Genomic DNA, 24,911 nt, shown 5'->3' with positions numbered 1-24,911 from the left:
TAGTCTGGTGGCTTTAGGCCACTTCCAGCCTCAGAGGCAAGATGTCTCTCAATACCAGTTGCAGAGGAACAACAGCAGGAGGGCATGCCCTCACCTCTTGCCTTTGAGATTCTCAGAGGCATCTGGTGGGCCACTGTAGGATACAGGATGCTGGACTTGATGGTCCTTGGGCCTGCTCCAGCAGGGCTGTTCTTATGTTCTTGTTACTGCACTGATAAAGTCTTAAGCCCTATTCAGACATTGGCCATGCTCACAGGTTTCTATACACATGTACAGGTTGTGTATGGCTGTACGGGTGTTCACTTTAAAAGTGAACGCATGTACAACAGGCCCCTTTCAAATGCTGGATGACGACAGGAGCTGTAGCACCACTATATGTCCGTTAAATACAATGCAGATCTGTACATGCACACAGTGCGTGCAGATAATTGCACATGTGCTAAGCGTAACGTGTGAACGGGGCTTTAGATGTTTCCTGTCACTGTCAGCAGCTTTTGTCAGTCAGGACGAGCCGGAAATAGCCATGCCTTCAAGCAAGAGCAGCCAATCTGATCTGCAGACAAAAGATCTGCCAGTCTAGTCCTTTTTGAGCTCTGTCCTTACGAAGGCCTGCCACAACCGGGTGGAATTATTCGCTAGGCTCTTCGGTCGCAGCTGCAGCGTAGCCTTTCGTATGAACGCTGGCCTCTCCGCCTGATTTCAGGGAGCGGGATCTCCCCAGCGATGCGCTCTATTGATTGACAGCTAAACTGGGCACATCTTCATTGTTACGCATGTGCCGCCGCGGCTGCTCTCGCGGGTTCCGTTGCTATAGGAGCTCCGAGCTAACAATACCCCTCCCCTGAGTCCTCCGGGCTGTGTGGCTCTGGTTGCTGCCGTCCCGGAGGAGCCGCGGCAGCGGCTCGTGCTTCCAAGCCGCGCCACGGGGAGAGTCATGCCCCTCTGCCAGAGGCGCTCGTCTCGTTTCCTGCCGCTTGCTTGGAGCGCCAGCAAAGTTCGGAGGTAAGCGGGACTGCAGGAGGGAAGCCTTTTGCCGGCAGATCGGGGCCGCTCTTCCTGCTCAGGGCGTGCCGGGTTAGGTGCATTGAGGCATGCGCGAGAGCATCCGCACGAATTTATTCGGGCTTCTGCTAGCAGCGTCCATTCCTTGGGCGGGTGATGTAAGTGGGCGGGCGGCGCCTGTCATGAAAGATCCTAGAGGTAACACTGCTAGCTATCCTGTGCATGCAGTCCCACTCTCTGAGGATTTATGGAGATTCGTAATATGTTTGCAGAATGCCATGAGATCACCGCTGCTGCAACTCTGTGCACACTTAACATGGGAGTACTTCTGATTTCAATAAGTGAGACTGAGCCAACATGCTGTTAGTCTGTGGGAGCAAAAACTGCCAAATGTTTTACGGCGCCTTAAAGGCTCATGGATCTATTGCGGCATACGTTTTGTGGGCTAGATCCCATAACGCCACACAAGCACGAAGAAGAAACCTTTGTGCTTCTGATGAAATGGGTTCTAATCCACAAACGTTTATGCCACAATTAAAGCTGTTAGCTTTGAAGGTGCCATGGTCGTTTTTGGAATGGTCTTTCAAGAAGACAGGAGCTCCCAGGGTATCAGCTCAGAATGAAGGTGGTCACATATTCATACGCATTCATTGCTGCACATCTCATTATGATGGCAATGTGGAGATGAGCATGGGAACTCCCAAGCCTGAACATAAGAAGGTTTGAGGAAATGTGCTGGGTGTCCCGGAAGCTTGTGGTGTTTGACCTTTGATGGCTGTTTCTGGCACACAAACTCTAATAATGCTTCCTGTTGCAGTCATCCAATAATGGAATTTTAGCATGTGCAAACTTTGCTTTGTGGACCTGCATTCCAAACACTGGACTTTCAGGGCTTCACAATCTCTCCATTGCATTCTGTACCAGGCTGACTTCAACATAAATTATGTCGAAGCACTAAGATTCACAGTGCAAGCCTAAGCATGTTTACTCAAGTAAATCCTACTATGTTCAGTGGAGCTTCCTCATGATGATGATGGATGATTGTTTCTGCATTCCACGTTGCATTTTACCAGGGATAAGAGTTTATTCAGCTTTTGGTATTGCAGTGGGAGAGGGGGCCAGAATGTTTGTATGCTTTTTAATGCAAACATACAGTTCAGCAATTATAGTCAAGTTCTCTGTCAATTCATTTGATGTTCCATTATCACTTCTCATCACTGGAACAATATGCTCTCCTTCCTCCTACTTTCTCTATAAATTGGCCCTCCTCATATTTGAATCATGTGTGTGTTTAAAGTGTTTATTTCTTAAAGGCGCAAAGTTTTTCAGGTTACAGGGGAAATTTTTTTTTAAAACCCCAGAAATGTTGCCATTCTAGCCAGATCCCTGAAGTAAATATGCATCCACTAAATAACAGTGGCTTTTTCTTTCTGAAGTTAAGTTGACTCTGGGGATTTGCAGGATTTCAGCTTGGCACAAGTCAGTATATTCCAAATATATAGGTTTCTGATTATAACATGTGTAAACTTCACAGCTTCGTGGAAAGCAAAGGCTCACATTTGCCAAGAGGTTGTGGGGTTCCTCTCTGAGATGTAGCTGAGAAGCTGAAAAGAATCTTCAAATACATGAGCCAACCCCTCTGCCTTATGCCAGCTTCTGTTGTGATGCTCTGTTCTACTATCAGTCAGTCACACTTATGAGTTGTTAACTGCAGTAGCAAAGAACAAATTATTTCAAAGAAGTGCTGCAGCTCATTCAGTGGTGACTTAAGAACTCTGTGCGCCTGACGTAGGGTGCCAAATGCCACCTCTATTGTGCACATACTTACTTCCCTTGTTTCCTTTTTTTTAAAAAAGCAGGAAGGCATCTTACCATCTGATTGGTGCTCCAGTAATCAGCTGCCTGTGGCAAGTGCCTCAACTCGCCTCATGGAAGGGCTGCCCATGGGTTCATAAGAACATAATAAGAAGAGCCCTGCTGGAACAGCCCTAAGGCTTAGCATTTTGTTTCAAACAGTGGCCCACCAGATGCCTCTGAGAAGCCCACAGGCAAGAGGTGAGGACATGCCTCCTCTCTCTTGCTGTTGCTCCCCTGCAACTGGCATTGAGAGGCATTGTGCCTCTGAGGCTGGAGGTGGCCTATTGCCACCAGACTATTGATAACTATATATTGATAGACTATAGCCATTGATAGACCTGTCCTCCATGAATTTGTCCAAGCCCCTTTTAAAGCCATCCAAGCTAGTGGCCATCACCACATCCCGTGTCAGAGAATTCCATTGATTAATTACGCACTGAAAAGGTACTTCCTTTTGTCGGTCCTGAATTTCCTGGCCTTCAGTTTCATGGGATGGCCCCTGATTCCAGTGCCGTGAGAGAAGGGAGAAATTTCTCTCTGTCCACTACAGTAGGATCTCTTTCACAATGTTTGCATATAGAACTGTCATCCCAATATGACTTTTGTGATCAGCATTGAGAGCTCTCTTGGTCGTGCTTTCTGGGTTTCAGGCTTGAGCAGCCAGTATCATAGTTTCCCTTGAAAAGTGTCAGTGTTAAGTTACATCGGGGCAGGGGTTGCACTGGGCCCCCTGCCACCAACATGTTGGGCCTACCAATACCCCAGTGTATCAAGTGGCAGTGGCTCCTCCCCAACCCTCCGCTCTGCATCTGAGGCTGAATGGTTGCATTCCAGTTACAGCAGTGAATGAAGTGTGTGTTCCTCTGTCATTCATTCATTCATTCATTCAGAACCTTCTGGGAACAATTAGGTGCTGGCATCACCATGCTGTTCCTGCACTGCCCATAAATCCTTGCTGATGCCAGGGATTGTGGGACATGGTTTTCCAGCCACTCCTTCACTGTAAAAGTGATTAATGAAGCCTGGCTTTGTTGCCAGTGTTGCATTCTGAATGTTTGTGTGTGATGTTTGTGTGTGCTGACATATCACATGAGAGAGGGAGATGCTTGTTCAAAACTATCTAATCTAATCTAATCTAATCTAATCTAATCTAATCTAATCTAATCTAATCTAATCTAATCTAACTATCTGTGAGCAGCTCACAAGAATACCGATGTGGGGCCAGGTCCTTATCCTTTTCTCGATGTGTTCACCATTGGTAAAACTTGGTGCACAGAAAGTGGTGTTGCTAACTGGTTTTGCCAATGTTATTAAACACACATGGGTACAAACCAAAAGGCTGAGGGGAAGCAGTTATAAAAGTGAGCTCAACAGTATATCCAGAGACAATTTAGACTGGTTCCATTGTGTAGGAGGGTAACTGACTCTTTTCTGTGTTCACCTTTTGCCCAGAAAGGGCCTTTGTTCAGTTGATTGAGGATGTCTTTGGCTGACAAGAGACTTGAAAACCTACAGATCTATAAAGTTCTCCAGTGTGTGCGTCAGAAGGACAAGAAGCAGATTGAAAAGCTCACCAAACTTGGATACCCTGAACTCATTAATTTCACTGAGCCGGTCGATGGAGACAGTGCCCTTCACTTGGCCTGTGTTGCTAACGACATTGACATGGTTAATTTTCTCTTGGAGCTTGGGGCTCATCCAGATGTCCAGGATCGAATGGGGCGCACACCTGTGATGAAAGCTGCTGAGCTTGGCCATGACTTAGCCTTGGATGTATTAGTCCAGGCTGAGGCGGACATGACCATCGTTGATCAGGAAGGGAAAGGTAAGAAGAATCCTATGTCCTGACTGGCAGACAAGGTGGTTGTGGAACGTGTGTGTTCTGTTCTAGCCTTGGGAGGTCTGATGTTAGGGTGTGACCCCTAATGGTTGGTTGTTTTGTCCAGGGTTGTGGGTGTTTGCAGGGGCGTAACTACTATTAGGCAAGGGGAGGTGGCTGCCTGAGGGCCCCCATGCTTCAAGGGGCCCCCCAGAGGCAAGTCACATGTCTGTATATTGTGAAGTGTGTGTGTGTATCAGTGAGAGGCCCATTTTAAAATTTTGTCTCTGGGCCCACTCCAGCCTTGTTACGCCCATGGGTGTTTGCTTACTAAATGATGATGATGATGATAATTAATATTACACTTTATTTGTTAGCTACCCCATTAAAAAATTGTTCTCTGGGCGGCTCACAACACAGCATTAAAACATCAAGTGAAAACGCATAACGCATGAAATCACAACACACATACACAAAATACAATACAAAACAATTTAAACACTTCAAAAGTCAGTTTTAAAAATCAAATTTAAACATCAAAATTTGAAATTCTACTTATCTTTGTAGGTGTTCTGTTTTATTGCATCTTGCCTACCAAACGGCACTACCGCTGTGTTCAGATGGTCCTAGAGTATGGGGCAGATGTTAACAACTGTACGTTTGATGGGAAGCCGGTTTTCGTACAAGCCTGTGAGCAAGCACATGAGATCAAAGAGATGTGCATGAGCTTTTTGGAAAGAGGAGCAGACCCAAATGCAAGGAACCCAGTAAGAACCTTCTGACCATTTTAAGTGGGAGAGTGGGGCACTTCAGCAGTATCCTTGGCAATTAGGCCTGCAGTGCTTAATTGTTCAGATTAATCAATCAGATTTAATTTTTGATGAACTAAAATGGTGCCCCAATTAATTGAGCCTCAGATTTTTACACACACACCCTTATATATATTTATGCAAACACATACACTTATAAAAACTTCAGAAGGCAAGTATTGTCTTAAGAGACATTGCCCTTTCTCTCTCATACTGGAAAGGGAATCTTTCTTCCAGTGTGACACATCCACTCCCCATCTAAAAACTGTTTTTTAAAATATTATACCCCGCTCTTCCTCCAAGAAGCCTAGAGCTGAGTTATTTTTCTTCTCCCAACAACCTTGTGAGGTAGGTTAGGCTGAGAGATACTGTATTTACCTGAATCCAACACCAGTCCCCCCCCCCCAAGTTCTTTGATATTAAAATTTGGGGATGGGAGAGCTAAAATTCAGAGCCCTCTTCCTTTTGCATAAATACAGGTATAACCTGTATTTTTAAAGGGGGTTAACTTAAATTCAGATTCGTCTTCTGTTCAGGTAAATATAGTACATGACCAGCCCAGAGTCACCTAGTGAGTTCCATGGTTGAAGGGGGATTTGAACTCGGGTCTTCCCAGTCCTAGTCCAACACTCTAATCACTACACCATTCTGGCTCTATTAATAATGGTGATGATGATGAATAATGTTTTTCCCCTTCAAAGCTAGTGCATTTGTGAAAATGTAATCCATTAACATGACAGCCCTGAAAACAATATATAATCCAAGACACATAAAGTGAAGTGCTGGATGAAGATGGTTGAGTCCTATGCTGTACAAGGAATAAAAGGGGAGCCAGAACTCCCAAGGAGTGCAAATAATGTACAATTTATTGCAAAAATGTTTTATGCCTGAGTCCAACATGTTTCAGCAAAGTTGCTTTCATCGGCACAAAAAGAGATGTTGGTGAAGGTGTAGAATCTACTAGTACTATCACTGTAAGTGGTATGTTTTAGCAGCACCAACATCTCTGTTGGTGCCCCTGATGAAGGCAATTTTGCTGAAACACTTTGGGCTCAGCCAGAAAACATTTTTGCAAAAAATTGCATTTTGTTTACTCACATACCTGCTTTTCCTGGACTGTACCATTTCATACTACAGGTGGCAATCAAGGGAGGGATGATTTATTATTTATTTTTCTATGTAAAACACTTGGAGAACTTTTGTTGAAACGCGGTATATAAGTAGTAATGGTGTATTTATGAATGTTGCCGCACTTAAAAAGAATCCCTGCATATAGTCAACTAGCATTTTAGGAAGAAGGCTATGATAAAACCACAGATGTTATTCTGATTTGGAAAGGGAAACAGGGAGTGTGAGTTGGCACTTTGCCTCCTGGTCTTAGCAAGACACACAGAGACATCAATTGATTTGATTTTTATGTATATCCCACCTTTCTTCCATCAAGGTTGTGTCCATGGGATTCCCAGGTGGTCACCCATCCAGAAACTGACCAGGCTTAACTACAGCAAAGTGGCTGGATCAAGTGCCTTTATTTAGACCATGCCCTGGTACCCACAAGTAAAACTGAGATGGAGCAAGCGTCACATAAAGATCATATATTTTTTCCCTTAACAACGATAGCCTCTCCGAACAAATTCTGGCCTTATTTATTAAAAAGTATTTAAATAATTATTTATTTAAAAGAGAGGGAAAATTGAGGATTCCCACCCTGCTTCTGTTGCGATTTTCTCCTTTTCTATCTTTTTGACATATTTCAAGTTGTAAACAGACACTCACCTCCTCGCCTATGGTGAGTAACCTGTTGCCTCCAGGATTTCTGGGAAGTGTTCATAAATTGTATGAGAGCAGCTTCTTCTCTGCCCTTTCCCAGGATGTAGATGTGCTACTAAGCCACGAATGTTTTATACTGGTACACAAGGGCAGCTGGACTAGTAATCAGTGCAGATGAATCGGCAAGACTGATAGAAGCATATATTCTGTATTTATTTATTTATTTATTTATTTATTTGTATCTCATTGGCAGGCAACTGGCCGCACTGCCCTGATGGAGGCAGCGAGAGAAGGCGTTTTGGAAATTGTCCGCGGTATCCTTGAAAGAGGTGGAGAAGTTAATATTTTTGATGATGAGAGACACCACGCTGCACATTTTGCTGCCAAAGGAGGTTTTTTTGAGGTATTCTTTGTTGGTGGTGTCAGACGCAAAGGTACCCAGCCAAGGAACTCTGTTGGTTAATTAGCAATAATCAGCCTTCCCTCATAATTGCTGATAGAATGTGAAGGGGATTCCAGAAAACTCTGTTCCCCTTGTTGTGCCTCATGTTTTGAGGAAGAATCTTCCCATACACAAATGCCTGAAGTGGCGACCGCCATAATTGTGATCACGGAAGCGCCCACCATCATGCTTACGGCAGTCATCTCTTTGGATGATTACCATAATTAGTGCAGGAGGGGGAGTGAGGGGGAAAGATTCACACACTGGAAGCCGGACTTCCACACCCTCTTTCGGCACCTGTACTTCCATACAGCTTTTAAAAAAACCAAAAAACCATCTGTATAGAATTTCTGTTTCCACACTCCAAGAAGAAAGGAGGATGTGCCACAAAGCAAAGTGGGTCCTGGTGGTGTGTTGAGGAGGGGAAATAAATATTTGCATCATTCACAAAATTGATTAAAGACATGGAGCTGGAGCAAGCTGAATGAGGGGAGAACATGGTACGGCTTCTGCAGAAAATGGCAACCCTGTGTTGAGTTTCCCCTCTCTTCCCCATAACATGGAATTATAGAAATGTAAAGCATCATTGCAACTTGTGTTTTACCACTTCATATCATTGGCTGCTTCCGGAGGTGGATGGGAGTTTCAGGAGGCAGAATACAAGATGTGTTGATGCCACACTATATCACACATGTCCATAGCATACTTTATGGGAAATAGAAAGCGATTAGAGGTGGGTTTGTACCTGTCTTTGTCTCATTGTCACCTACAATGCTGGCAGAGAAGCTCATCATTTTGAATAGGTGGTTTGAATGGCCTGCATCCCATGATGTGCCTGTTAAATTGGGTAGCCCTTCGGCTTAATCTCTCTTCCCTGATACCCACAGTTCATGAGATGGAGGAGCTGGGCCAGAGCATTGCTCCAGATGGCTTCTTTGGTAAAGGGGAGTTAAGGGAAGCGTGAAGTTCCCATAGCTTTGTGCAACATCAATCTTTCTCTCCTCACTTGCCCAGCCTTCGGGTCATTGTTCTGATGGCTGATCCAGTGCTGAGCAAAGCCCTCCCCCTCTTTGCTTTCTTAGGCTCAGGCACTAGGATTGGTACAGAATTTTGATGTGGGGTACAAGGGCTGCCAATCTCTGCAGATGCCAAGGCCTGTTCTGGAGTAGGAAGCTGTGTTCCCTCTAAGGCATGCGCATGTGCTCGTGCTCACACGTTTTGATGTCCGCTCAGTTAATTTTAGATCCCACTCAGGTTGAACCAGGAAAGCTCCATTCTGAATGCACATGTCCATACACTGCCTTGATACTGCCACCCAGAACAAAACTAATTCTGCACACAGATGGAAAAAATTAGAGAGAACACTGGTAGGAAGGTGAGGGAAGTAGTGAGCACGATAATTCTCTGTATCTACATAGCAACGTATTGCAAGACCTGATGGCTGGCAGATAAAGTTATTCTGTGGTTTAACCCATTAAAATATGCTAAGGCAGCAGTTCTGATTGACTGTCACTGTCATGTAGCCATGTTACGTGGATTCATCATGCCTGAAGTAGTGTGTGGGGCTGGAGGGATGCTTTCTAGAAAACTTTAACTGAGCTGCTGTTTTGGAGAAGGGAGTGGCTGAGGCAAAACCAGAAAAAGATTCCAGGGCCATAAAACAAAACCAGATCAAAGAGAAATGCACAGGCGGGGCTGAAAGCAATCCAATGGGCAAAGAATACCTGGAAAATGAAAAAGATGTCTTGATGGCACTTTAGAATGCAACTGAATGGTCCAGCAACTCTCCTTCCCTTCCTGCAATTGACTTATTTCTGAAGAGTGAAGGAAAACAGGGAAGTTCTGGGTGTTTGAAGAGTAACGAGCAGGCACTGGAAATGATTTTGATAGTGGCAGATAGAGGTGGGAGGAGTCAGAATAATGCTCTCTGGAGAGAACGTTCTCTTAAGGGAAGGCATTTCAGGGCAGAGATTTTGCTCTCTTACAGATATCAGTCTGGTGCTCTCTGTCTTGTCTGGTGTCCCATGTATTTGACTTAGAATTATAGCAGGAGTGGCTTCTCCTAACCAGCGGGGGGCGGGGGCGAAAGGAGGCACCGCTACCTCTCCTTTGCAGCAGCAGCTCTGTTTGCTCCTGTCTCATCCAGCATTAATGAGAGCCACGCTGCCTGCAGGCTGGCCATCTGTCAGGTCTAGCTGTGCAGGCTAATAACTCATTGACCAGCCTGCACAGCTCTACCTGATGAATGGCCAGCCTGCAGGCAGCACAGCTCTCGTTAACACTGGGGTGGGTCTGGATGGGGGAGAAAGGCGCAAATGGAGCTGCTGGGAAGGAGAGGCAACTGTGCCTGCTTTGGTGCCCCCCCCAGCTTCTTAGGAGAAGCCACTCCTGACTTACAGTGGTCATTTTCAGACTGTCTAAAAGACACCCATGGGCTCTGATACAGCTGCAAACAATGAGAATATATTTGGATGAAGCAGCCTCAGTCTGTTTTTAAAGGTTAATGGTGCTGACTTTGTCTCCCTAGATCTTGAAGCTTATTTCTGCCTATAATGGAGATGTCGGCTTGATAGCCATGAATGGAAATACACCGCTTCATTATGCTGCTTCCGGAGGTTATACTGAATGTTGCAGGTTTATAGGCCAAAGAGGTAAAGTGAGGATGTTTGAAAATGCAGTGCTCTGAAAAAATTTTTAGGGTTTCAGTTGCCTGATTTAAAGATTTTTTTTTTAAAAAAAAAATGCATTCATTGCCATACATAAGAACATAGGAATCTGCCCCCTACCAAATCAGACCATTGGTCCATCGAGCTCAATATCGTCTACACCAGGGATTCTCAACGTTGGGTCTCCAGATGTTATTGGACTTCAACTTCCATAATTCCTAGCTACAGTAGCCTTTGGATGGGGATTATGGGAGTTGAAGTCCAGTAACATCTGGGGACCCAACGTTGAGAATCCCTGGTCTACACAGACAGGCAGCGGCTTCTCCAAGGTTGCAGGCAGGACTCTCTCTCTCAGTCCTATCTTTGTAATGCCAGGGAGGGAACGTGGAACCTTCAGCATGCAAGCAGGCAGGTGCTCTTTCCAGAGCGGCCCCATCCCCCAAGGGGAATATCTTACAGTACTCACACATGTAGTCTCCCATTCAAATACAAGCTAGGATGGGCCCTGCTTAGCAAAGAGGACAATTAATGTTTGCTACCACCAGACAAGCTGTGGTGTAAGATGCTGGCATTTACATGCATACATTCTAGCCATTTCCCTGCATTCTCTCTCACTATGCCAACGTTCATATGCTTGCTTGGGAATGAGCGGCCACAGAGAAGGAAGCAGCCATGGGCGGTAACAGCCATTTGTCCCCCAAACAACTATAGGCATTCTCACTTGGAATTCCCATTTCCAGCACTCTTCTTGCTCTGCATTTTAAGCAAGAGATGACTGCTGATCACTCACCCCCGTATATGTTGAGTAGTGGTGCTTTTTGTGTACGCGCTCTCTCTCTCTCTCTCTCTCTCTCTTTCTTTCTCTCTCTCTAACATGGAAGTCCCTGTCCTGGCTCTATTTCTTTTTGGGGGGAAACCAAAAAAAGGACTGTGCTTTTGCATGCTTTGAGATGGGGCCGTAGGTTGGGATGGGGCCGCTCAAGAACACCCCAGGTTCAAACCCTGGTATCGCTAGGTAATGCTGGGAGATACTCCTACCTGAAACCTTGGAGGATTGCTGCCAGTCAGTGCCCATAATCCTGAGCTAGACAGGCCAATTGTCTGACTCTGTTTATGGCGGCTTCCCATGTTCCTGTGCTGCCCTGAGGGTGAGTGAACGGCCGCAGCAGTAGGGTTGCCAACAGTGCATTGGCTGAAATCGGGACAGGGACTCTGAGGGGGACCGGGGGCATAGCCACCTAGGGGCAGTGCTTGTCTTTGTAAAAAAAAACCCACCAAACTTTTAAATCCACCGCTTTAAAGATGGTTTAAAGGTTTAAAAGACGGACGGCCCATCTGCCTCATTTGGGAGGAAGCCGGGGCCAAGGAAGGGATTCTTTTGCTGCCCTTTCTCCCACTCCGTCCCCCGCTCCTGCAGTGAGTCAGTGGCAGTGAGTGCTTTGAGTTCAGCTGCAGCACGCCTCTTGCCAGCGCACCCACCCCAGTGAGCCTCTGCCCCAGAGCAGCCATGGCCCATTCCCAGTTTGGGAGGCGGGAGAGCTCTGCTAACTGGGCAAAGAGGCACCTTTTTACCATGGCGATTCTCTTTATTGAGCAGGGGGAGAGTAACTGGCCCTATCCACCCTTAGCACAGTACCTCCAGTGACTGTTGCTGGTGTCTGTCTTATGTTTCTTTTTAGATTGTGAGCCCTTTGGGGACAGGAAGCCATTTTATTTATCTTATTTATTTGTTATTTCTCTGTGTAAACCGCCCTGAGCCATTTTTGGAAGGGCGGTATAGGAATCGAATTAATAATAATAATAATAATAATAGCGGCAGCTTTAAACGTTTTTTAAAAATATAAGGTAAAAAAGCGGGAGGAATTGCATCCCGAATGGGACGAACATTTCCCTGCAGGAAGTGCAGTGCAGTTCCCGCACAGTGCAGGACAGTTGGCAGCCCTAAGCAGCAGTGTTCCCCATGGTCCAAGAAGAGACCTCAAAGGGGATCGTGAGGCCTGGCTGCTTCAGGGACTCTGGCAGTCCTTACGGTTGCTGAGAGGCCTCTGAGATGCTGTGATGACATTCAGAGGGAAACTCAAATGGAGATAATGTCTTTCCAGCATGCTGTTGCACTCAAAGTTGGCTTGAGGGCTGGGCTGCTCAACTTTGGCCCTCCTGCAGATGTTCGCCTACAACTCCCATAATCCGTGACTATTGGCCGCTGTGGTTGGGGATTATGGGAGCTGTAATCCAAAGACATCTGGAGGGCCGAAGTTGAGCAGCCCTGCGTTAAGGGGTGTATTTGCACTGGTGGCTGGCACCAGTTTGCTTCTGGAACCATTATTGGAAGTGCTGCTGCTTTGAGTGATTTGCTCACTCACTCAGCATTAAAGTTCTGTATGTTTCTACAGGAATCCTCCTAAAATCGATATTTTATCCACTGTATAGCAGCTCCTCTGCAAAGAGACCTTTTTGTGGTTTTTGGAAGCTGTCTCTTGTCTTCAGTAAACTGTGGCGAACCAGGAGAGGGTTCCTTGCCCTGGACCTCACCCAGGTTCATTTAAAAATCCTCTGGTAGAACTGCCACTAGTCTCCTATGAGACAAAACTAACTTTAAAAAATCTTCCCTATTCGCAGCAAAAAATGCCTTAAAGCCCTTTGAAAGAGTGTGTGGCCAGAGCAGGCATGTAGGGAGGCCCAGATCAAGTTTAAAATAATTTAAAAATCTAATTTATCCAAGTAAACAGCAGGACAGTTTATTGGCCAACAAGGCAAAATGGCCAAAATGCACAAGCGAGGCCCCTTTCTTCCTGTTGTGTTAGGCAGGAGGCTCAGTAGATCTTAGGCCTTAAGCCGCAGTTCACAAAACAAAAGCCTGCACACTCCTAGCAGCCATGCAGTCTGGTCTCAGCTAACAAAGCTAAACTAACACAAAAGTAACATTAGGGAAGCAGCAACCTCAAGAGTCCCTCTGATGACAAGCCCCATCCCCTTCACACTAAAGCTGGCTGTTTCCTTTACAGGGGAAAGTTTGCAAATCTAGCATCTAGTGCAGAAAAGAGGTAAAGCCAGCTGCTAATTAAATTCTTCTTCTTGTGGATGGGCAAAACATCCTAGGATCCGATGGCTCAGACACTTATTTCAAAAGCTAAACATTTCACTCTGACAGTAGCAGGTTTTCAAACAATAGAAGCAATCATTTGCATTATGTTCTGGTGCTCTGAAGAGTACTTTTAGGTTGTTCTGGCCTAAGGAGAGACACGGAGATCATCTGATTCCCAACAGGCTAGTGAGAGAGTAAATCCACAAAGAAACAGCAAAGCCCGGCCAAAAATGACTTTTAGAGTAGAGGGAAGTTCTGATATGAAACATGAATGAGTTTTTGGGCTGAACAAAGGCCCATTACATTACATTAACATATCCTTTTTTTGCCTTTTAGGCTGTGATCCGACGTGGAGGAACTTAGAGAAAAAGACCCCAAGGATGGTTGCTAAAGATGGTGGCTTTAAAGCGGCAGTCAAGGAGATTCGTAGAATTGAGCGGCGCTTTGCCAAATTCTCCAAGCCCAAACTTGGGGTGAAGAACCCCAACCCGCCCTGGGCTGTCAGGCTACATGACTGGTCTGTGGAACATCAGGCAAGCCTCCGCGACGTGTTCGAGGCAGTGGACAGAGGCGATGGGACAATCGCCAAAGATGATTTTATAGCCATCATTGAGGAAAAATGTCCATATGTGGAACCCGATCAAATATTAACAATTGCCCAGGCTCATGAGAAAACTCGTGCAGGGGGGATCAACACTGAGGAGTTTCTTAAGGGCAACCGGTACTTGCAGAAAGCCTTCCTCCTTTCGTCATATGGTCCCAAGAAGAAGAAAGGCAAGAAAGCAAAGGGCAAGAAGGCCAAATTTGCTGTCCCCATTCCTATCTGTGTCATTCCTGAGAGCTCGCGCCCCCGTCGCCCAGATGGCGGGCCACCGGAGTACATGATTGAGACCTATCAGAACATAACGGACTGCAACCGATTCAATCGTGACCACCCACCCGAGCATCCCATACAGGATGATTCCTGGTGGTACATTGATGACCCACAGAAAAACTTCTCCAACATCAACTACCTCACGAAAGCAGGGGACCTTTCGTCCCTGAAAAAGGCCTTTGAATCGGGGTTGTCAGTGGACATCAGAGACCATTTCTACAAGACCCCCTTGATGGCGGCCTGTGCAAGTGGCAACATCGAAGCTGTGCAGTTCCTTCTGGAACAGGGGTAGGTTGACTTTCCTCTGGAGGAAATGTGGCCTTGTGGTCAGGTTGCACTTCTGTCTTGTGTTTATGAAGGGTGTGTTCACTCTCCTGAGCCTATCAGATCTTAGGGGAGATTCATCTCAGCTAGCAGGGGATATAGGCATAGAAGACAAAATGTGTAAGGGAGTGATGAGAGGGAGCCCACCTCAGTTCAGTGCTTCATACCACTGAACTGGTATGCTCATAAACACCCCAAAGAGGGAGATTGTAGTCAACTACTGCACTTATAGTGGAAATCAAGGCAAGAAAGCTGGTGTAAGAGTTTAGGGCAGATTCCTAAATGTGCAGTAAGAGCAAGACCACTGGAGATGTTTCATGTCCCTAAGCCTTCAGACTGAAGAGGAGACTGAAATCTTATTTTACCACACTTGGAATTTTGGATTTAGGCATCTCCTGCTTTACTAAACATATGCTACCAAACAGACAAAGGGCCAAATCATCTTTTGTTTTAAACATGGTAAAGTCCTCATGTAGTCATTTTACTATAGCCATTTTTTAATCCATATGCACTGGGGGCAATGTTGTAGGTTAAAAGAATGCTATAAAAATAGCAGTTACAAAAATGAATATCAGTGAACATAATAACAGCCCTACTGGATCAGGCCCAAGGCCTATCTAGTCCAGCATCCTGTTTCCCACAGTGGCCCACCAGATGCCTCTGAGAAGCCCACAGGCACGAGGTGAGGGCACACCTTCTCTCTTGCTGTTGCTCCCCTGCAACTGGTATTCAGAGGCATCTTGCCTCTGAGGCTGGAGGTGGCCTATAGCTTCCAGACTAGTAGCCATTGATAGACCTGTCCTCCATGAATTTGTCTAAGTCCCTTTTAAAGCCATCCAAACTAGTGGCCATCACCCCCCTCAGTGTATATGTGAAGTTGGGGTTTTTTGCCCCAATATGCATCACTTTACACTTGCTTACATTGAACCACATTTGCCATTTTGTCATCCACTCACCCACTTTGGAGAGATCCTTTTGGAGCTCCTCACAATCTGTCTTGGATTTCACTACCCTAAGTAGTTTGGTGTCATCTGCAAATCTGGCCACTTTGCTGCTTACCCCAATTTCTAGATCATTTATGAACAAGTTAAAGAGCACTGGTCCCAGTATAGACCCCTAGGGGACCCCACCTCTTACCCTCCTGTTCCTTCCATTGTGAAAACAGTCCATTTATTCCTGCCATCTGTTTCCTATCCTTCAACCAGTTACCAATCCACACATGAAGCTGTCCCCTTATCCCATGACTGCTAAGTTTACTTTTCCAAATTAAAAATTTGGAAAAGTAATTTGGAAAAGCCTTTTGTGCGGAACTTTGTCAAAAGCTTTTTGGAAGTCCAAGTATACTATGACAACTGGATCACCTTTATCCACATGCCTGTTGACACTCCCAAAGAACTCCAAAAGGTTAGTGAAGCAAGACTAGCCCTTGCAGAAGCCATGCTAATTCTCCTTCTGCAAGGCCTGTTCTTCTATATATGTCATCTTGGCCCTGGCAATATGTTAATTTTTAGTTTTTCATGACCGTTTAGAACATCCTCTCTTTTCACCTCAGTTCTTCAGCCTCCAAGCCTGAAAAGATCAATTCTGGAGAGGGTATATGGTTAGTATCCTCCACCATAAAGACGGAAAGAACTCATTCACCTTCTCTGCAATCTCCTTATCCTTTCACACCCTCATCATCTAAGAGTCCAACCCTTTCCCTGGCAGGTTTTCTGCTTCTGATATATTTAAATAAATTTTTGTTATTCCCCTTGACACCTCTAGCTATATGCTCCTTGAGCTCTCTTTTTGCATCCCTTAATGTGTCCTTGCATTTCTTTTGTGTTTATGTTCCTTTCTGTTCTCTTCATTTGGGCAGGACTTGCATTTTTGGAAGGAAGTCGTCTTCCCTTTTTATAGCTTCCCTGACTCTACTTGTTAACCACGCTGGCGTCCTCCTGAACGTGCTGGTACCTTTCTTACTTTTTGGTATACATTCAAACCAAGCTTCTATTATTGTGGTTTTAAATACATTCCATGCTTTCTGGAGTGATTTGACCCTCCTGACTTTCCCTTTCAACTTCCTTTTCACCAGTCCCCTCATTTTTGGGAAGTTTCCTCTTCTGAAATCCAACACATCTGTGTTGGACTTCCTTGGCAATACTCCACTCGCATATAAACTGAACTGGATCACACTATGGTCACTGCCACCCAATGGTTCTACAGCTTTTACATCTCGCACCAGGTTCTGGGCACCATTCAGGATTAAGTCCAAGGTCGCCTTCTCTCTGGTTGGTTCCGTGACCAACCACAGTTATTTAGCATTTATAGAAATTTTGCCTCTCTTTCAATACTGATACATGAATTTGCCCAGTCGATGTGTCTATGAAGTCACCCATTATTACAGCTCTGTCTCTATTTGACTCCTCTCTGATTTGTGTCTCCAGCTCCAGGTCACTCTCAGCGTTTTGATCTGGAGGGCAAAACTAGGCTACTTCCCTAGTAACACATTTCCTTTCAGTCCTGGTATTGTCACCTATAATGATTCTGTGGAGGACTCCAGTCCTCCTGGGTTTCCTGTCTTGTTGCATTCTATCTCTTCTTTAATATACAGTGCTACTCCACCCTTAATCCGCCTCCCCCCACCCTCCGTTCCTTTCAGTAGAGTTTGTATCCAGTGTCCCACTGGTTCTCATCATTCCACCAGGTTTCTGTTATGCCCCCATATCTATGTTTTCATTAGCAACCAAGCACTCCAGCTCAGAGGCTTCTGGCATTGGTACATAATCACCTATACACTGAGTCTCTTACCTGGTGTTGGCATGTGTTATCTCCCTTAGTGTCATTTGTCCTTTTTGACCAGCTGTCCTTCTGCTCTACTCCTGGTTCTATTCTGTCCCCTTCTGATTTATCTGAAATGTTTGCATCCTCACACCTTAGAGGGTTTTGCTTGCCGAACCAGTTACCACCCAGTTCCTGTCAGCAATCCCTCAGGCGTCATTTTAAAAGCTGCTCTGTGACCTTTTCTATTTTAAGCCCCAGCTGTCTGGTTCCATCTTGGTTCAGGATGATCCCATCCCTTTTGGACAGGCTTTGTTTGCCCCAAAATGTATCCCAGTGCTTATCTAAACCCCTCCTCCCAGCACCGCCATCTCATCCACGCATTGAGACCCCTCAGCTCCACCTGTCTCGCTGTCCCTGCACATGGAACAGTTGGCAATAAAGGGAACACTACTCTAGGGTCCTGGACTTCAGTATGCTATCTAGCAGCCTAAATTTGGCTTCCAGGACCTCCCAACTACATATCCCAACATTGTTGGTGCTGATGTGCACCATGGCAGCTGACTCCTCCCCAGTGCTGTCTAACAGCCTATCTAGATGCAGCGTGACATTTGAAACCTTTGCACCAGGCAGGCAAGTCGCCATGCAATCTACACATGGATCACAGACCCATCTCTCCATGACCCTAACAATCGAATCACCCACTTTTAGGAGGCCTCCAACTGTATCCTCTGTGCAAGAGGGTATGGGTGAATCACCCAAGGCAGCGGGGCTTTCTATGGGAGCACTACCCTCTTGCTCAGACTGATGTCCTCCTTCCCTGAGACTTTCATTCTCCATGACAGCAGAGGAGCTGTCAGCGTGGGAGTGGGATGCCTCTGTCACATCCCTGCGGTGCTCATCCACATACTTCTCTGCCTTTCTGAGCATACCTCTCTGCCTCTCTCTTTGAGGGAACAAACTTGTTCCCTGAGAGTCAGGAGTTCCGAGCACACACCCACGACTTCTGCCCTTCAGGCAGATAATCATGCATGCAACACTGCATGCAATACACTGTGAAGCACCCTCTAACTTGCTGGCCTTCTACCTTCATAACTGGTTTTATTGGCTATTTAGAATATAGAGAGCTTGTTTACTTGAAAGCTAGGTCTTAGCTGCAGTTGTTGGCTAATTAAAGGTTTTAAGCTCTGTCCTCCAAGAAAATTACAAAAGTGGGGTAGTACTCACCTTCTTCTCATGCTGGGTGTCTTCTTTCTGATAAAGGGGGGCCGTTTGTGCACCTCCCAGCACACTTCCCTGCTAAACTGCACACAAAACACCTTTGATACCTGTTAGCAAACTCCCCGGGTCTGAGCCTTGTCTTCTCAAGAGCAGTGTATGAGGGTTCTAAAAACGTACCCTCTATTCTTTGTCATGGTACAAAACTAATGTTTTAACTTTTTGTTGTTGTTTTTGCTTTGTTGTAAACCACCCAGAGACATAAGCTTTGGGTGGTATAAAATATGTTAAATAAATAAAATTGATCACATTTGTTCCATGGCCCATTTGGTCTGCAACAAATGGAACTCAATACTAATGGGGCCCATTCATATCGGGATCCAATCCTCCCAAGAACGAATGCCCACTTGCCTTATACCATTCATTTTCTTCTAGGGATGAAACATGCTCAAAGTTATGCTAGTCCTTTCTCCTTGTTTGCAACCTATAACTGCTTGTTTGTGTAGGGCATGGTATGAGTGGCATAACTTTCTTCCCTTGAACTTCCTAGGGGCAGTTCAGGAAATACCCAAACCATGTTCAAAAACCGAGACAATCATCAGCCACACCAGATCTTCTCTAAGGACAGGAAAAGAGCCCTGCTAGATCAGACCAAGGGTCCATGTAGTCCAGCATCCTGTTTCCCACAGTGACCAACCAGATACCTCTGGGAAGCCCACAAGCAGGGCACCCCTCCCACTGCTGTTTACTCCTCACCAATCAGTATTCTGTGGCACACTGCCTCTGAATCTTGAGGTTCCAGATGGCCATCATGGCTACTAGCCATTGACAGTTCTCTCCTCTTCCATGGATTTGTCAACTCAGCTGGTGGCCACTAGGACATCTTATGACAGTGGGTGGATTCAGCTGTCTCACAGAACCTCTGTTAACACTGAGATCTGTGTGATGTCCCTCAGCCTTGGAAATGCCCCCATCCCATCCTCATGCAAGCATCCACTTCCTTTTTAGGTTAGGAAAAGCCAAGATTGGTTGTGATATCCAAACCAATCAATCTCTTTCCCCATCTAACCTACTTGCATCAGAGAACCTGAGACAAGAGCATGAGAGAACCCGAGACCCTGAAAGTTGAGGGTTGGTGAGTTTTGGATCTCAGCTTTTCTGAAGCCAGTAGGTTAGAATAAGCTGAGATTAATGGGTTCAGATGTCTCCGCCAATTTTCAGTCATCACAGCCAATTAGATTCCCCTAACCTAGAACGGAAGTAGGCATTCACATAGGGGTGGGAGGAGGGCACCCACTCCTGAGGCTGAGGGACATCATGTGGAGCTCGGCTTTAACAGAGGTTCTGTGCAGCATCTGAACCCACTCACTGAATTCCATGCACTTAATTAAATGTCGTATGGAGAAATACTTTCTTTTATCTGTCCCAAATTTTCTGCCCATTGGTTTCCCTAAGTGACCTCCAGTTTCCAGAGAGAGGGTGTTCTCTTTGTCCATTTTTCAGTTCATTGAGTTGAGTTGATATGAGGCTTCTGGCTGTCAAAGTATTTCAGTCCATGAAGCAAAGCCATTCAAAATGACTGTTTGCTTATTTCTCCTAACACATCAGTCTGTGTCTATATCAGGGCCTACTAAAAATCTAAAGGAAGTGGTGTGGCAGTACATTCTTCACACCCAGAGTCATTTTTTTGCCTGCAGGGCTAGTGTGAATGCAAAAGACAATTTCATGTGGACTCCTCTCCACCATGCCTGCCATGCAGGGCAGCAGGATATTGCAGAGCTGCTAATGAAATCCGGAGCAACCATAGATGCCATTTCAATCAACGATGGAACCCCATTGATGAGAGGGATTGAGAGCTGCAGGCTGGACACTGTGCAGTACTTAATCAACAGCGGTGCTAAACCTCAATTGACAAACCGAAGAGGTAACTGTGAATGCTGTCACTCATTCTTTGTCAATGCAACCCGCATTCATTGGTTATAAAGGAAAAGGGTTTTCTTAGCAAAACATCCTTAGTGGGCCTTATTCAACAGAATTAAGATCACTTTGGATTTCTCTGGTTTTCAGAAAGCTCATCTGGAGTAGAGATTTATTCCTCCATACATTCTGGTTGGTTGGTTTTTTAAAGCTATAATTTTGCTTTCTGGTTACAGTTAATTTTTTCCAGTGCATAGGCATTTAATTTCTGTTTGTTGTTTAGAGATCTTTTTTAAAAAACCTCTCTATCCCCTACCCCATCTCTGAGAATAATTCTTGTTGAGGAATAGGCAAAATAATGGAAAGGAATCCTACCTAGGTAACTTCTGACATGTGTTGGCAACTGTCATATGGCTGATTTAATGCATGAGCATTCACTAACGGCAGTGTGGCTCTCATTGAAGTGATACATCTGTCTGGGCTGTAGTAGTGCAGATGGGGACTTCCAGAACTGAATGCTCCTTTCCACAGAAAAATAGCACGTCAGTAAAAGCTTTCTCCCTGACAAGCTAGTTTTCTACGTGCAGAGAGTAATGCCAATAGATATTCAGGCTCTGTCCCCTGCCTAGCCTGCATGAGATTTTGCACATTCGGCTTCTGATTATTTTTTCTCGATGGAAAGAAAAGCAGATCGAATCAGCCATAAGGAAACGTTTGCACAATCATTGCCTGAGTCAGTAAGACCCACATCAGAAACCAAACCTGGCACATTACCACAGCATCCTTCCGAATGTTAAAGCACCCTTCTTGCACATCCAGCCTGTGGTCTACAGATCTGTGCAAGTACACAGGACAGTTTCCTTAAGCTCAATGCATCACTGGAATAATGAGTCAGCCTTACAGGTTTTTAGTGGATTCCCCCCCCCCTAATTTAGAAAAAAATATATAATTTAGTGGATTTGTTCAAACAAGTTTGTTATTTGTATGATGTGTATGGTGCTTTATGGAATCAGAACAAAAAGATGGATCTCTGCCCTGAAGAACATGGAATCTAAAGTTTGATGCAGGAGAAGTAGGTGGAAGTGAGGGTAAACAGGAGAAGAATATGCATTCAGTTGCATGTAGTTAGGCTTCGTTTCAGAAGGGGGAGAGGGCTAAGGGACTGTGGCCAAGGTTTCATGGGAAATCTAGGTATTGAGGAAGGGACATGGGAAGCTGCCTTTGACCGAGTCAGACCATTGGTCCATCTAGCTCAGTATTGTCTACACAGACAGGCAGCGGCTTCTCCAAGGCTGCAGGCAGGAATCTCTCTCAGCCCTATCTTGGAAATGCCAGAGAGGGAACTTGGAAGCTAGATGCTCTTCCTTCCCAGAGCAGCTCCATCCCCTGAGGGGAATATCTTACAGTGCTCACACTTCTAGTCTCCCATTCAGATGCAACCAGAGTAGATCCTGCTTAGCTATGGGGACAAGTCATGCTTGCTACCACAAGACCAGCTCTCCTTCCCTCTGGAGGGATCTGAAGAGAGAGTTGGTGTCAAGTAGGCCTTCTGAGAAGGAGTTCTTGGCGTCAGAGGCAGCAAGGGGGAAACGGCAACATCATTTAAGGGAAGAGGAGGACTTCAGATGGCTACGGGTGGTGGACCTGAAGAAGCCACAGTCATAGAATATGAGGTTGGAGAGAAAAGGGGGGACAAGGCCATGGGGCAAACTGAAGGATTTGGAGCTTGTGCCGGATCCAGGAGGAAGCCAAAGTAGGGCGTTGCATGATGTGAGTGACACAAGAGTGGATGATTTCCATGGCTGAGTTCTAGGCAGAGGTGGAAAGACGGAGGAGGGAAAAGTTGCAGCAGGCAAGGCAGGAAGTGACTGAAGTGTGGGCCCATGTTTGTGCCGAGGGGGCTGTATTTTTGCCACATTGCTCAAGGAGAAGCAATGACTTTCCAGGCCTTAACCATGCTCTCTTTTTACACAGGGCAAAATTCTCTGGAGATTGCAAAAGCATATGCTGACACCCGGTTAGTTCACTTCATCCAAGACACGCTGGACCATTTGCCCAAACCCCCAGAAGGCAAAGGGGATAAGCAGAAAGGGAAAAAAGGTGGCAAGCCTAAAGCCCCGGCACCGGCCCCTGCACCTCCCAAGCCAAAGACTTCAGAGGCTGATGCAAAGGAGCCTGTCAAAGAGGAGGTAGGAGGAGATCCTGATGCTGCCAAACCGCCTTACCATGAGCAGCCCACTTGCCAAATGCACCAACCTCACCCTTGAACATCTTTGCAGGGAATCAAGGCTCGAAAAAAGCCTGTGCCAAAAAAGGACCGCCGTGCACCCTGTGCAGGGAAGCACAGGTTCTGTTTTGTCACTGTCACTGGGAGGATACCCAATGGGTCATGGGTTCAAATGCCTTGCTTCCTCTCCCCATGCTGAGAATTAGCTTGGCCTAAGCCTTCTGGGGAGGGACTGTCACTCAGTGGTAGAGCACACGCTTTGCATGCGCAAGGGCCCGTTCTTGCGTCTCCATCTGATCAAAGATCGGAGGGAACAGGGCTCAGCAGAAGGCCGCTCTCTATAATCCATGCAAGGAGACCAAAGTCCTCCCGCAAAGCAGGAGGCAGCATGGCATGTACATCAGTCTAGGCAGATTTCATTCATTTGCATGCTGTGGATGGTTGCAAAAATGGCAAAAGAAAACCATGACAGAAGGAGGCTGTGTCAGTGGAGAAAGAGCTTAGGGGAATATTAGGAAGGGAATGATTGGAAGCCGTGAAGTGGATGGCAGGTAGCCATGCACGGCACAGAAGGTCCATCCCTTGTGCAATGGAATCTTTTGCAGCCACTGCTTACACTTTGGAGAAATAGCCCTCATTGAGGGCTAGAATCTTTCTTACAAATAAAAGCTCTGGCACTCAGGGATCTTTATTATTATTTTTTTTTACAACTAAGAGATTATGTGGAGTTAAAACAGCTTTGTGCCTGCACTCTGCACTTGGCCTTTGGACTGAGACCACAAGACACCTCATAATTACAAAAGGACCTATTTAAGATTGTTGCACGAGGCTCCATATGCAAGCGGGTTTGTGCAGCTGACGGTGTTCTGTATTTCAGGTTCCACTGCAAGCTGAACCGGTCATTGAAAAATCTGTCTTTGAAGAGAAAAAAGAAACCGTCCGGGATAATGTTGTCCATTTGAATTCACTGATAACCAGGGGAGCGACAAAGAAAGTTAATATAACTTTCACGCCACAGAGGGTAAGTAGTACTGCAAGGTGTGATTTACAGCACAATCCAAATTTGTCTACTCAGAATTAAGTCCCATTAAGTTCAGTGGGCTTAATTCCCTGATTTGTGAGTTTAGGATTGCAGCCGGACTTCATATTTTCATAGAGGTTTTCACAAGATTACACTTGAGGGTGCCCACTCCTTATTGAAATGAAGCTCACTCATTCCTTATGAATTCTACATGAATTGTGATTAATTATGCTCAGACTTGGTTTTTTCCCCTTCTCTAAGCAATGTATATAAGGATAGTCTACAAGAGGGATCTTATTGACTCTTACCTGTGGGTTTCTTTTCTTTTCTTTTCTTCTCTGAAGACTTGGAGTCCAGAAGCAACAACAACAGATCTCCTAAGAAAGAGGGAGTTACGTCGGCAACGTTTTACTTACGAGGTGGACTTTGAAGACTTCATGATGCCATTTAAGAGAAATTTTATGGAGAAAGCCCGTACATTAGGACAGGCTGCTGCCTTACATTAATCACTGGGCAATTTCTGCATGGAAATTCAGGAAGAGAAGAGCATGAGTTTAAAAAGAAGAAGAGAAATCTTTGAAAAGCATAATCATGTTGCCCCTAATTGTGATAAAAGGTTTACTTTGTTCTTTAGTTGCATCGTTTCAGTACATGGTTGAAGTCTTTGGCCTGAGAGGATCTGTATCGCCTCCCATTTGGAAACAGATCGAACTTTTAGCAACAAGTTGGAAAGTTAATGACTTTGCATGACGTTTGTTGGTGCAGTTACCCCACTGCATTGCACTTGGGGTTTTTTTTTAATTACTCTCTCCTGGTCAATCCGATCTTAATCCACCTCATTGCTTGGAAAGTAGGCTGTAGCCTGCTATAGAAACTTGAAGCCAATTATTTCCTGGTGCTATAAATATCCATTGTACTGAGCAGTGTGGCTGATCCCTTAAATCTAGGGCAGCGCCAGTATGTGTGCAAGGCAAGTTCGCAGAATTTCCCTTGGGAACAATGTCCTGGTGCTAACGATGATGTCGGTTTTCTTATTTCTGTCTGTCTGTGTTTGGGGTGGAAGGGAACTTTGCTGAATGGTAGCACGGACATGATGCAACAGAGTGATCTCAGGTTCTCA

General features: G+C 45.5%; 1 protein-coding gene across 3 annotated transcripts; it reads left to right on the top strand.

Moving 5' to 3' along the window:
* The first annotated feature begins 791 nt into the window (after positions 1 to 791).
* On the top strand, positions 792 to 24,424 carry ANKEF1 (ankyrin repeat and EF-hand domain containing 1). 3 transcript variants are annotated; one of them, XM_053287491.1, is made up of 10 exons: positions 792 to 1,002; positions 4,312 to 4,684; positions 5,246 to 5,445; positions 7,511 to 7,660; positions 10,227 to 10,350; positions 13,787 to 14,612; positions 20,324 to 20,550; positions 22,518 to 22,732; positions 23,648 to 23,791; positions 24,136 to 24,424. In XM_053287491.1, exons 2-10 carry the CDS (start codon positions 4,339 to 4,341, stop codon positions 24,295 to 24,297), a joined length of 2,394 nt encoding a protein of 797 aa, XP_053143466.1. In that variant the 5' UTR covers positions 792 to 1,002; positions 4,312 to 4,338; the 3' UTR covers positions 24,298 to 24,424. The 3 variants fall into 3 exon arrangements, with proteins under 3 accessions (XP_053143466.1, XP_053143467.1, XP_053143468.1); XM_053287492.1 differs by lacking the exon at positions 792 to 1,002 and adding an exon at positions 1,149 to 1,200; XM_053287493.1 differs by lacking the exon at positions 792 to 1,002 and adding an exon at positions 2,967 to 3,057.
* Positions 24,425 to 24,911: the final 487 nt, after the last annotated feature.

The sequence above is a fragment of the Hemicordylus capensis genome, chromosome 1, assembly GCF_027244095.1.
Source record: "Hemicordylus capensis ecotype Gifberg chromosome 1, rHemCap1.1.pri, whole genome shotgun sequence".
NCBI lineage: Eukaryota > Metazoa > Chordata > Lepidosauria > Squamata > Cordylidae > Hemicordylus > Hemicordylus capensis.
This window is presented reverse-complemented; position numbering and strand designations above follow the sequence as displayed.

Coding starts and splice junctions, on each gene's coding strand:
- ANKEF1 (XM_053287491.1), top strand. CDS start 4,339: ATGTCTTTGGCTGACAAGAGACTTGAAAACCTACAGATCTATAAAGTT. Junction 10,351..13,786: donor CAGGTTTATAGGCCAAAGAG/GTAAAGTGAGGA, acceptor TTTGCCTTTTAG/GCTGTGATCCGACGTGGAGG. Junction 22,733..23,647: donor AGGAGCCTGTCAAAGAGGAG/GTAGGAGGAGAT, acceptor TCTGTATTTCAG/GTTCCACTGCAAGCTGAACC.